We start from the raw sequence: 12500 nt of genomic DNA on the forward strand, positions 1-12500 counted from the left end.
GAGATCATAGGATTGCATTTATTAAAAGACATAAAGCATTTAAGTACTTCTGTAATGCACTATATACTATGTGTTAGCAGGTGTTGTATAATGCTCTGCTGTGTGTGTGTGTGTGTGTGTGTGTTTCAGGCTGTCGCTCATTGATTCCTGTCTGGATCTGGTGAAGAGATGCACGTCGCTCTATAAAGACCTGCCGTCATACGCTCACATCTTCCAGCCAATCAGAGCGCTGCTTCTCAGGCATCTTCCTGTGGAGGGTTACCCCGCCCCTCTCCAGGTTCAGCATCTGCACCACCATCAGATTCACAGTCATCAGTGTGTTAGCATTCATTCTGATGTGTTTGTGTTCAGGATCTTCACAGGGAGATCTTAGACGCCATTCCTGAGAAGCCTTCCCAGCATGCACCTCTGGTGTTCAAGAAGAAGAAACCCATCCCACTGAAGCTCTTCACACCGAAAATAGTGCAGATGTGAGTGAAACATGAACTAGAATCATTTTATTCATATTATTTTTGATAAATGCAAATAAATACTTTTCAATAAAATTTCTGTTTTGCTTAAAATCCTGAAAAACAAAGTGTATCACACAAAATAGTTTTCAACATTGAAATTTTTCTTGTCAAATAAATTGTAATGATTTCTAAAACATCATGTGACTCTGACAACTGGAGCAGTGATGAAGAAAACTCTGCTTTTCATCAGAGCAATATTACATTTATAATATATTTAAAACTTATTATAATTTGTAATAATATTGCACTATATTACTGCTTTCTTTTTTTGATCACATAAATTGTCTTGATGAACATTAGATATTTCAAAATCATTAATAAGTTTTGTTAGGTAATTTAATATTAATAACAATTCTATCAATACTTTATATTATCATATTAAATGCTGGTTTCCAGGACACTAGTCAGTATTATTGTAATATAAGCCCCATCTCTTCATGTGCTAGCATCTGTCTTGTGTCTGGTGTCTCCTGCAGACTGGATTACGGTAAGAAGCGAGGGAACACGAAGGAGGAGAAGGAGCACGAGCGGCTCAAGCACAAATACAAGCGGGAGTTTAAGGGAGCGCTGAGAGAGATCCGGAAGGACACGCGCTTCCTGGCCCACGAGAAACTGAACGACGTCATGAGCAGGTGTGTGTGTGTGTGTGTGTGTGTGTGTGTGTGTGTGAGAGAGAGAGAGAGAGAGAGAGTGTGTGTGTGTGTGTGTGTGAGAGAGTGTGTCATGTGATTGTGCTTCATCACATCAGTCTCTGACTCGCGTGTGTGTGTGTGTGTGCGCGTGTGCGTGTGTGCGTGTGTGTGTGTGAGAGAGAGAGAGAGAGAGAGAGAGTGTGTGTGTGTGTGTGTGTGTGTGTGTGTGTGTGTGTGAGAGAGAGAGAGAGAGAGAGAGAGAGAGAGAGAGAGAGTGTGTGTGTGTGTGTGTGTGTGTGTGTGTGAGAGAGAGAGTGTGTCATGTGATTGTGCTTCATCACATCAGTCTCTGACTCGCGTGTGTGTGTGTGTGTGTGTGCGCGTGTGTGCGCGTGTGCGCGTGTGTGCGTGTGTGTGTGTGCGTGTGTGTGTGTGTGTGTGTCAGGGATGCGGAGAGGAAGAGGAAGGTGAAGGAGCTGTATGGAAGTCTGGCCACTCAGGAGGGAGAGTGGAAGGCCCTCAAGAGAAAGAACAGGAAGTGATGTCATCAGCTGCTTCAGTACTCTGGGAAACTCTACAGTTATCCTCATGATAGGGCTTTTATCTGACCGATTGAGAAATAAAGCTTTGCAGTGAGATCTTTCTTCATGTGATGGACTCGTTTGTTTTTTAAATGATTTTTGCACTGCAAATATATATATATATTGTGTTTCTTTATACATTTATTCTTCTTTTAAAAACATTAAAAGTCCTACTGTTCAGAAACTTTAATGTGCATGCAAAATTACAGGAGATATTAAGAAATGTCAAAATGAAGTGAGTTTGTTTAAAACAAGAACAAATATCATCCAATGGGCTCCGAAAAATCTAGTTAATCAAAAGGGAAAACAAATGACTTTCGGACTGATTGTTCTGGCTTTAACCCTAGTCTCAAGTTTTTCTTCGTATCTAATGTCATCTTGCTTCTAAAGTAAATGTATCTTAATTACACTTTTATATATATCTGTACTGGAGAAGACGAGGCAAAAACACTAAGAAAAACAAGATTCGGTGCAGTCTAATAACTGTCTTCATTAATTATGATAATTGTGACTGTTTCAGTTGTAAATCAACTCTAAAGAACATGACAGTGTCACTTCAGCTCAAATTTACTTTTCATCCAAATGAACATTAGTAAGGATCCAATCAATGCAGAAACTCCAGGAATAAAGCATTCATTCTTCCATCACTAAAGCGTTTGATTAGAAGCAGGACACAGTACACAGCAGACAGTGTGCAGTCATCTCCAGCTTTATTGAGTGTGTGAGGAGAGGAGAGGAGAGGGTTAACTCATGGTTCAGAGGAGGCTGATCTTCAGGCCATGTGTGTGTCTACTGTACGCTCCTCTCTTCTGTCAGCGCTTGAGGAAACAAGACACAAACACATCAGAACAAATCCAAACCAAGACCTTTCTGTGAGCTACAGCTGGAGAACTCGACCGGTTTCTATATTATACATTTAATTACTGAGTGATAGTAACTACATCTACTCACTATATGGTCAGGGTTAGGATGATTAGGGTCTGGTTTAGGGTTACATACACAAACCCAAACATGAAATCGGAGAGTTGTGGAGTAAGCATGTGTCCTGAAACACTGGTGTCTTTTAGAGCAGTCAATCAATTTATGAAAATCTATTTTTTCTCAATAACTCTAACTAGTTACAATAACATTTATTTTGTAATTAAAGAAATTATTTAATTTAGTTACATGTAACTAGCGGTGTTGGGTAAGTTACTTAAAATATTATTAATTACTAATTACACCTAGATTACCCTACTAATTACTCTCTTAAAAGAATTGCATTAACTTGTTACTAATTACTTTCTAATTTTATATTTGAAAGAATTTAAATTTAGTTAGATGTCTTTTATTTTTTTAACGTGACATTCAACCTTGACTCGGTTGAACAACATGACATTTCTCTTTTAATTCTTCCAAATAAATAATATAAAGTTGCATGAAGTATTCTTGAACTGTCCAGGAAGAAGGTTAAAGACATTTTAATATTAGATGTTACATTTTGAGATTGAATCCACTATTGTTTTAAATAGAATGATTCTCAGCGCATTGTTTAATGCAGTTGCATCAGAAGTAACTGTGATTTAATGACAGTATTGATGCATTACACTGACACTGACCTTCGGAGACGGAGATCCCGAGCCGCTTCTCCTCTGCTTCCAGAAGCTTCCTGTAGGTGGCGATCTCAGCGTCCAGCTTCAGCTTGATGTGGAGCAGCTCCTGGTAGTCAGCCATGTATTTTCCCATCTCCAGCTTGGTCTGGCACAGCTGGCTCTCCAGCTGGACGATGATGTCCTCCAGACCGGTCGTCTTGTCCAGGTGTGCCTCCTCCATGTCCTCCAGCTGCTGCTCCAGCGCCCCGTTCCTCGCCCGCAGCCCGTCGATCTGGTTCTGCAGATCCGTCACCTGGCTGTGGAAGATGCTGATCTCCTCCTTCATGCTCTTCATCTTGTCTTCGTGTTTGCTGGCTTGATCCTTCAGAGTGTCGAATTTGCCCTTGTACCACTTCTCTGCCTCCTGGACGTTGCGAGCGGCCACAGACTCGATCTCGGAGCGCATGTTGCGCAGGTAAGCGGCCAGATCCGGTCTGTCGGAGTCCAGCTCCACCGTCACCTTGGACTCCTCGATCTGCTTGAGGAGGTCCGAGACTTCCTCGTCGTGGAGCTTCTTCAGGAACTCGATCTCGGCGACCAGCTGCTCGATGCGCTTCTCCAGGTCTGCCTTCTGCAGCGTCGCATTGTCCACGTCCTGACGGAACTCACGGAGAATCATCTCAGCCTCCTCTGTGGAGTCCAGAGAGAGTTCAGGAAAGGTGTGGATTAAACAATACGTGAAGAGAATGCATTTGATTTAGTCATGCAGTAGACTCTGATTGGCATTGACCCTTTTGGTTAAATAAAGGTTAAAACGGTTTTATGAAGAACATCCATGGAATCTGTCCATTTCACCGAAGGTTCTTTATAGTAGAAAAGGGTTCATTCAATTTGAAAACCCTCTCTTTTGGAAGTGTTTACTGGAAATGATGGTTCTGTGAAGAACCTTTAACATCCATGGAACCTTCTTTATATTGGAGAAAATGGTTTTTAGATTTATTAAAACATTCTTCACTCTTCAAAATAATGTTTCCAAAAGATGTTTTCTCAATGGAGCCATAGAAGAATTTTTGGTTCCCCAAAGAACCTTTTAATGAACAGTTCTTAAAAGAACCATTTTTGTCTTGGTCTGACGAACGATCTTAACCTTGTTTCACTACACAGAACCTTTGGTGCAATGGAACGGTTCCAGTGACAACACAGAACCTTGATCTTTAAGAGTGTACACACTAAGAAACAAAACAGTCTTTTAAGAACCGTTCACTGAATGTTTTAAAGACACTTTCTAGACAATGTTTAACTTCTTCTTAAGATGTGTTCTTCCTTTGTGAGATAAAACGACCTGCTTCATCAGTGGTTCTGAACTCTGACCCTCGAGGTGCACTTTCCTCCGGAGTTCACCTGCCTGTAACTCTAGTGATCCCGATGGTTAGCTCGCTCAGGTGTTTGACTAGGGTTGGAGCTAAACTCTGCAGGACACAGATTTGGAGGCCCCTGTGTTAGAACCATAAATGATCTTCTGTATCTGATATCTCACCTTTGATGGCCATCTCCTCCTCCAGCTTGAGTCTCCAGACCTCCACCTCCTCCTGGATGTAGCCTCTCTCGATGTCAGCCGCTCCCTTCTCAGCGGTCAGAGCTTCGATTAGGTCCCTTATCTCTTTAAACTTGAGCTGGTACTCGTCTCCGAGGCCGGTGGGCCCTCCCTTGAAGCGTCCCTGAAGGGCCTCCAGCTCGGCTCTCAGAGCGCTGTTCCTCTGCTCCAGCGCCTGGACCTTCTGGATGTATCCGGCGAAGCGCACGTTCAGCTCCTGCATCTCCTGCTTCTCGTCGGCGTGGTGCTGGTGGATCTCGGTGGCCACTTCCACCGGCTGGGCCTGGAATCCCGAGCGTCCACGGCATCGGGACGGAGACGGGCTCTGGACCCTCATCCGGCTGGAGCCGCTGACGCTCAGGCTCTTCTGTGAGTACGATGAACCTCTCATGACTTTAGACTCGGAGGAAGCTTTGGCTCTCGGAGACGCTCGCCGGGGTTTATATGGGCTGGGCAGGAATCTTGCAGAAGCCCTTGAAAGTCTTGTGAGGTTCTGACGTGGTTTAAAAGCGGATCATGACGCTCCTGCCAGAGTTCGAAGGCCAGTGTTTCTCATTATCTCACGGATCGTTGTCATTAATTAGAGGTTTGGAGGCCAGCAGCTCCTCACACTTCAGTAACACATATCTGGAGCGTGTGAGCTGCACTGTTCCTCCATCTCTAATGTCAGACTGTCCTCACACAGACCCGCAGGACTGAACCCAATCTGACGAACAGACCAGCACTTACAACACTTTCCACCAGGTTTCCCATCTGTTTGTCAGATGTTTGGGGAATGATTATATTTAGAGTCTGTGGAACCCAGGGTTATTTTAGTACTACTGAGAAACTAGTAATATGCTAATAGCTTGAATTAGTTTTTATTTTTATATCAGTTTGTCAGTTTCTGTCAGTTTGTCATTTTCTTTAAATCTCTATGTAGTGTTTATCATTTTTGTTTAGGTTTTAGTAATTTTGTTTTGTTTTTATCATTTTTATGAAGTATAGTTTTTTAAATTTCTGTTTTTTTTGTAATTTTTGGTTTTGTAATTTTAGTTTTTTATATGTTTAAATAGTTATTACTATTATATACTAATAGTTAAAATTTGTTTTTATTTAATATTTTCATTTGAGTTTTTGTCAGTTTTAGTCATTTTGATTTGTGCTTTTGTCATTTCTATTATTGTTTTTTATTTCTATATGGTAATAAGTTTGGTTTTTGTCATTTTTCTTAGCTTTTTAATCTCTATATAGTGTTTATAATATTTGTTAAAGTTTTAGTAATTTTTTGTGATCCTTATTAAGTTTAGTTTCTTTTTAAATGTCTATATGGTTTTTATAATTTTTAGTTTGGTCATTTTATTCATTTTTATAGTTGTTGGTATTATATATTAATAGTTTGAATTAGTTTTTATTTTGATATTTTTTAATTTGTAGTTTTTGTAGTAAGTTTGTTTTGTGTTTTAGTTTAGTTTATTTTTTATATGGTTTTTACAATTTTTGTTTTTGTCATTTCTTTTATGTCCATACAGTCCTTGTAATTTTTCTTAACGTTTTATTAATTTTGTTTTGAATCATTTTATTTATTTATTTATATATATATATATATAAATATATAACAACCCTGCTGGTATCTCTTGTATTTGTACCATCTCTCTCTCTCTCTCTCTCTCTTTATTTATTGGCCATCTTTCATGTTGCAATATTAAAAATATTCATGTATATATGAATCTTATATTTAGACGCGCTGATTTTGATAATTTTTAAGATGCTCAATTTGAGATTATTTGTCTTTTATGTCTTGATTAGACAAGCCAATCTTAAACTGAGTTTCTAGTCCAGGAGAGCACTAAAGCTGGTCTTTCACAGAAACAGACTTGATTTAAGGAGCACGGATTGGAGCTGAAGTATGACGTGTGTCTGTTGTCCAGCTGGAATGTGATTGTCTCATGAGAATATTTACATCCTCAGCGTTTCATATGTTTCAGTGATTGATGAGTGTTAATGACACACACACACACACACACACACACCCACACACACACACACACATTTAAGGATTGTCTGTTTGCTCATCATTCTGTTCTTGGTTCCCTGTGGTTTTTGGTTTTGAATAGTTTGTTTTCTCCATCTTCTCCACAATGTTACAGTTTCTCACAGGCATGTCTCATTGACTAGTCTAGCTTCTCTGATTTATTAAACTTAAATTAAACAAGTACTATTAAAATCAGATAACTCTAAGACTTTTACTTAAGTTGCTTTTGGAATTGGTGACTTGGAGTATTTTACTCAGTTACTCTTTACACCTCTGTCGTAAAGATGATTGAACTGACTTTGAATCTGCTCATAATTACTAGTGCTTGTGTTTAGTACATTCATCTGTAAGACTCTCTGACTCTCTCTCTCTCACACACACACACACACACACACACACAGTTTGTCTTAAAGTCGAATTCTTTTTCCGTTGATTTCAGCTCTGCTTTGACTGTCTTCTTTTTCCTCCTGATCTCTGTTTCAGACCCAACTGTTCATGTTGAGAGTTTCGTTACTCACAACAGACTGACAGCATCGGTGAACAGAAAGATCAGTCTGCAGTGACTATAAGAAGGGGGCTGACGCGCTGTTTTGTCTTTATTTTGTCATTATTAAATCTTATTTGATTGTCCGCCGGTTACCGTCTCCTTCTTCCCGATGATTATGGAGTTTTATTGTTACAGTGGTGCCGAAGCCCGGGAGAAGGCGGGATGCGCTGCTGAAGATCCCTCGCCGCTGTGGGGAATCCGCGGTGCCATCGAGAAGGCGAGAAGTGGACTGGAGTGAGTTGCCGGCCGCCCACGATGTGGAGGGACGGCTGCCGTCCGTGAGGGAGCGGAGGAGTCGGCGCCGTTCGCCAGGGGGCCGGAGCCTGCTGCCTCCGTGAAGGTATCCGGAGGAGCAGGGAACGGGGGACTCCTGCCGGCTGCCCAAAACCGGAGGAGCCGTCGCCGTCCACCGGGCGGCGGAGGAGTGTCGTGCCGTCCGCCGAGGGCTGTCCAGTGCCACCGCCAGGCACCGCGGAGGAGATCGCCCAGCCGGTGGAGGGCCGAGCAGCAGTGCGTCTGGGAACCGGAATTTTTTTTTTCTCCTCTCTCCCCTCTCTCCCCTCTGTCGCTCCTCCTTCCATCTCCTTTTCTCTCGCCTCGTCTGTGCTTCCCCACAGGTTCCCGCAGGTCCCCGTGAGCGGTCCCCCCCGGAGGGAGGGGGGGGGGGAGTAGAGCGCAGCTGCGACCCACCGGTCTCGAGGCCCACGGAGGAGATGGAAGGATATAAAACAGAAGCGACGACAGTGACGGACGAGAGAGGATCAGGCCTGGGTTTTAGTTTGTGTTTGCTTTTTATTTGTGCTGTTTTGTCTTTATTTTGTCATTATTAAATCTTATTTGATTGTCCGCCGGTTCCCGCCTCCTTCTTCCCGATGATTATGGAGTTTTATTGTTACAGTGTGTTAAAAATGTAAAAGATTGGATGACCAATAATTTTCTCCAATTAAATTCGGATAAGACAGAGATATGAATTATTGGACCAAAAAACACCACACAGAATCTTGTAGATTACAATCTGCAACTAGACGGATGTACTGTTACTTCCTCTACAGTCAGAAATCTGGGTGTTATATTAGACAGCAACTTGTCTTTTGAAAATCATATTTCCAATGTTACAAAAACTGGATTCTTCCATCTTAGAAACATTGCCAAGCTACGAAACATGTTATCTGTTTCTGCTGCAGAAAAGCTAGTTCATGCTTTCATGACCTCTAGACTGGACTATTGTAATGCACTTCTAGGTGGTTGTCCTGCTTCGTCAATAAACAAGCTACAGGTCGTCCAAAATGCAGCAGCTAGAGTCCTTACCAGGTCAAGAAAATATGATCATATTACCCCAATTTTACAGTCTCTGCACTGGCTACCTATTAAGTTCCGTATCTGTTACAAATGATCATTACTTACCTATAAGGCCCTAAATGGTTTAGCTCCTGCGTACCTAACTAGCCTTCTACCACGCTACAACCCATCACGCACCCTAAGGTCACAAAACACTGGGCTTTTGGTAGTTCCTAGGATAGCAAAGTCCACTAAAGGCGGTAGAGCTTTTTCACATTTGGCTCCCAAACTCTGGAATAGCCTTCCTGATAATGTTCGGGGTTCAGACACACTCTCTCTGTTTAAATCTAGATTAAAAACACATCTCTTTCGCCAAGCATACGAATAATGTATCTCTTAAATTGTGACTGTAGTTGCATCTGATCAAATGCGCATTCTTATTCTTTAGCTTGGGTTAAACTAATTAATTTTACTTTGTTGGATCAGCAGCTATGCTAATGATGTCTCTATTTGTTTCTATGTTTCTGATTTACACAAGCTCTCTCTCTCTCTCTCTCTCTCTCTCTCTCTCTCTGTGTGTGTGTGTGTGTGTGTGTGTGTGTCTTCCAGCAGAGGGCAACCACAGATCTTCTAATCTCTCACAGCCTCAATCTTCATCATCTTCAGGAGAACAGGAAAACACTCACACACACACACACACACACACACACACACACACGCACACACACACGGGGTCAGCTAGGAATTCTGGGTAAACGCACTCTTCCGGAATTTCTCGTGACCGGTCGAGCGGCTTTCCCGCGGCGGTTTGCTTGTGCGTCACGAGCGTCACGAACTCACCTGCGGCGCCATGGCAACAACAACAACAACAAGGTGCCGCTTTCCCGGGAGATCCTGAGGAATGTGTTTGTAGAGTATGCTGTCGTCATGGCGACCGAGGCCTTCCCCGCGGGAAACCTCTTACCTGTCGTGGCACACCTGCGCGAGCGTCGCCATGACGATGCGCCAGTGTTTGGCCGGAAGCAGAGCGGCTTTCTCTTTCATCCTCTGAGCTGAGCGTCTGACGCGCTCCAGATGACGCTCCGCGGCGCGTTACACACGCGGAAGAGCAAACCTTAAACTTCACATTCAGGAAGCACATAAGGTGATCGAGTTCCCTAATACAGACGGACCACGAGTTAGAATTAAAACAAACAAACTTTTTTTTCTAGTTTTTCAGTAAAAAAAGAGTAATTAGCACATTATTATCTACCATGAATCAACATTGAACAATGCAATTTTTTAAAAAGTATTATTTATCTTAGTTCATAAAATGCAATCGTTCATTATTATTATTATGCATCAACTATTAAAATCTAAATTTGTATTTGTTAACATTGTATTAATTTATATGCTGTATAAATATTGCTGTAAATGCTGTAGAAGGTATGATCATTGTTAGTTCATATTAACGACACAGTGACTCGGCCAGAACTTCATTCTATCAGGTCAACATCAAACATTAAAGTCAAAAACACATTGCCTTTTGTCTGAATCGTATCTTTGGCCTCAGATGACACACAAAGCAGAACAGTAGTGAGATCTGCTTCTGGGAAACAGCATCAGTGTCTGTTACAGTACACAGCTTAAACAGAGATACAGTAATATTCACCATAAACTCTACTGTCATTACACTACTGTCAAGTGATCTGACAGAAGAAGAAGAGCACTAGAAGAGAAGAGTTCAAAACCACAGAAAAAAAATATACAGTAAACACATTATTTGACAGTATTGACAGTATGCACAATATTGACAGTATTGACAGTATGCACAATATTGACAGTATTGACAGTATTTACAGTATTGACAGTATGCACAGTATTGACAGTATTTACAGTATTGACAGTATGCACAGTATTGACAGTATGTACAGTATTGACAGCATGTACAGTATTGACAGTATGTACAGTATTGACAGTATGCACAGTATTTACAGTATTGACAGTATGTACAGTATTGACAGTATGTACTGTATTGACAGTATTGACAGCATGTACAGTATTGACAGTATTGACAGTATGCACAGTATTTACAGTATTGACAGTATTGACAGTATTGACAGTATGCACAGTATTGACAGTATTTACAGTATTGACAGTATGCACAGTATTGACAGTATTTACAGTACTGACAGTATGCACAGTATTTACAGTATTTACAGTATTGACAGTATGCACAGTATTGACAGTATTTACAGTATTGACAGTATGCACAGTATTTACAGTATTGACGGTATTTACAGTATTGACAGTATGTACAGTATTTACAGTATTGACAGTATTGACCGTATGTACAGTATTGACCATATTTACAGTGTTGACAGTATGTACAGTATTTACAGTATTGACCGTATTTACAGTATTGACAGTATTTACAGTATTGGCAGTATTTACAGTATTGACCGTATGTACAGTATTGACCATATTTACAGTATTGACAGTATGTACAGTATGTACAATATTGACAGTATGCACATTATTGACAGTATGTACAGTATTGACAGTATGTACAGTATTTACAGTATTGACAGTATGTACTGTATTGACAGTATGTACAGTATTGACAGTATGTACTGTATTGACAGTATGTACAGTATTGACAGTATTGACAGTATGTACAGTATTGACAGTATTGATCATATGTACAGTATTGTCAGTATGCACAGTATTTACAATATTGACAGTATGTACTGTATTGACAGTATTTACAGTATTGACAGTATGTACAGTATTGACAGTATTTACAGTATTGACAGTATGTACTGTATTGACAGTATGTACAGTATTGACGGTATTGACATCATGTACAGTATTGACAGTATTGACAGTATTGACAGTATGTACAGTATTGACAGTATTTACAGTATTGACAGTATGTACTGTATTGACAGTATTTACAGTATTGACAGTATGTACAGTATTGACAGTATTGACAGCATGTACAGTATTGACAGTATTGACAGTATGTACAGTATTGACAGTATGCACAGTATTGACAGTATGTACAGTATTGACAGCATGTACAGTATTGACAGTATTGACAGTATGTACAGTATTGACAGTATGTACTGTATTGACAGTATTGACAGCATGTACAGTATTGACAGTATTGACAGTATGTACAGTATTGACAGTATGCACAGTATTGACAGTATGTACAGTATTGACAGTATGCACAGTATTTACAGTATTGACAGCATGTACAGTATGTACAGTATTGACAGTATTGACAGTATTGACAGTATGCACAGTATTGACAGTATTGACAGTATGTACACTATTGACAGTATTGACAGCATGTACAGTATTGACAGTATGCACAGTATTGACAGTATTGACAGTATATACACTATTGACAGTATTGACAGCATGTACAGTATTGACAGTATGTACACTATTGACAGTATTGACAGCATGTACAGTATTGACAGTATGTACAGTATTGACAGTATGCACAGTATTTACAGTATTGACAGCATGTACAGTATGTACAGTATTGACAGTACACAGATGTGTGTAAAGCCCTGTAGATGATCCTGCAGGCAGTGGTCCTTATGATCATTCATGCAGAAGAACATGCTTTATATTTCATCAGCAACACATGACCTTTGACCTCGTCACTTTTAACTTTCTTTTCTCCTTCTATTACTCTTTGTCTCCCACCATTATGATTAATTTTCCAAAACTCATGATCATCTCTTGTTCGTGTCGTGAGATTCTGACTGCTGTGTC

General features: G+C 40.6%; 2 protein-coding genes across 2 annotated transcripts in view; one reads left to right on the forward strand and one right to left on the reverse strand.

Annotated features, from left to right (window-relative positions):
* The window catches only part of nop14 (NOP14 nucleolar protein homolog (yeast)), a 14213-nt gene extending 12421 nt beyond the window's left edge, over positions 1-1792 (forward strand). The window contains exons 15-18 of the mRNA XM_059525719.1: positions 130-277; positions 352-470; positions 989-1144; positions 1590-1792. Coding sequence (XP_059381702.1) covers positions 130-277; positions 352-470; positions 989-1144; positions 1590-1686 — 520 coding nt within the window. The 3' untranslated portion in view covers positions 1687-1792. The remainder of the gene's footprint in view (positions 1-129; positions 278-351; positions 471-988; positions 1145-1589) is intronic.
* Positions 1793-2476: 684 nt separating this feature from the next.
* On the reverse strand, positions 2477-5435 carry LOC132116594 (vimentin-like). Its single transcript, XM_059525461.1, has 3 exons — positions 4834-5435; positions 3324-3986; positions 2477-2543 (listed from the first exon to the last, which is right to left on the reverse strand). Exons 1-3 carry the CDS (start codon positions 5279-5281, stop codon positions 2515-2517), a joined length of 1140 nt encoding a protein of 379 aa, XP_059381444.1. The 5' UTR covers positions 5282-5435; the 3' UTR covers positions 2477-2514.
* Between the last annotated feature and the right edge of the window lie 7065 nt (positions 5436-12500).

The sequence above is a fragment of the Carassius carassius genome, chromosome 36, assembly GCF_963082965.1.
Source record: "Carassius carassius chromosome 36, fCarCar2.1, whole genome shotgun sequence".
NCBI classification, from domain to species: domain Eukaryota; kingdom Metazoa; phylum Chordata; class Actinopteri; order Cypriniformes; family Cyprinidae; genus Carassius; species Carassius carassius.

Excerpts from the sequence above, each read along its gene's own strand:
- LOC132116594 (XM_059525461.1), bottom strand. The coding sequence starts at position 5,281 with ATGAGAGGTTCATCGTACTCACAGAAGAGCCTGAGCGTCAGCGGCTCC. Across the intron at positions 3,987-4,833 it reads GGAGGAGATGGCCATCAAAG|AGGAGGCTGAGATGATTCTC; the intron begins GTGAGATATCAG and ends TGGACTCCACAG. Across the intron at positions 2,544-3,323 it reads CGGGATCTCCGTCTCCGAAG|CGCTGACAGAAGAGAGGAGC; the intron begins GTCAGTGTCAGT and ends TGTTTCCTCAAG.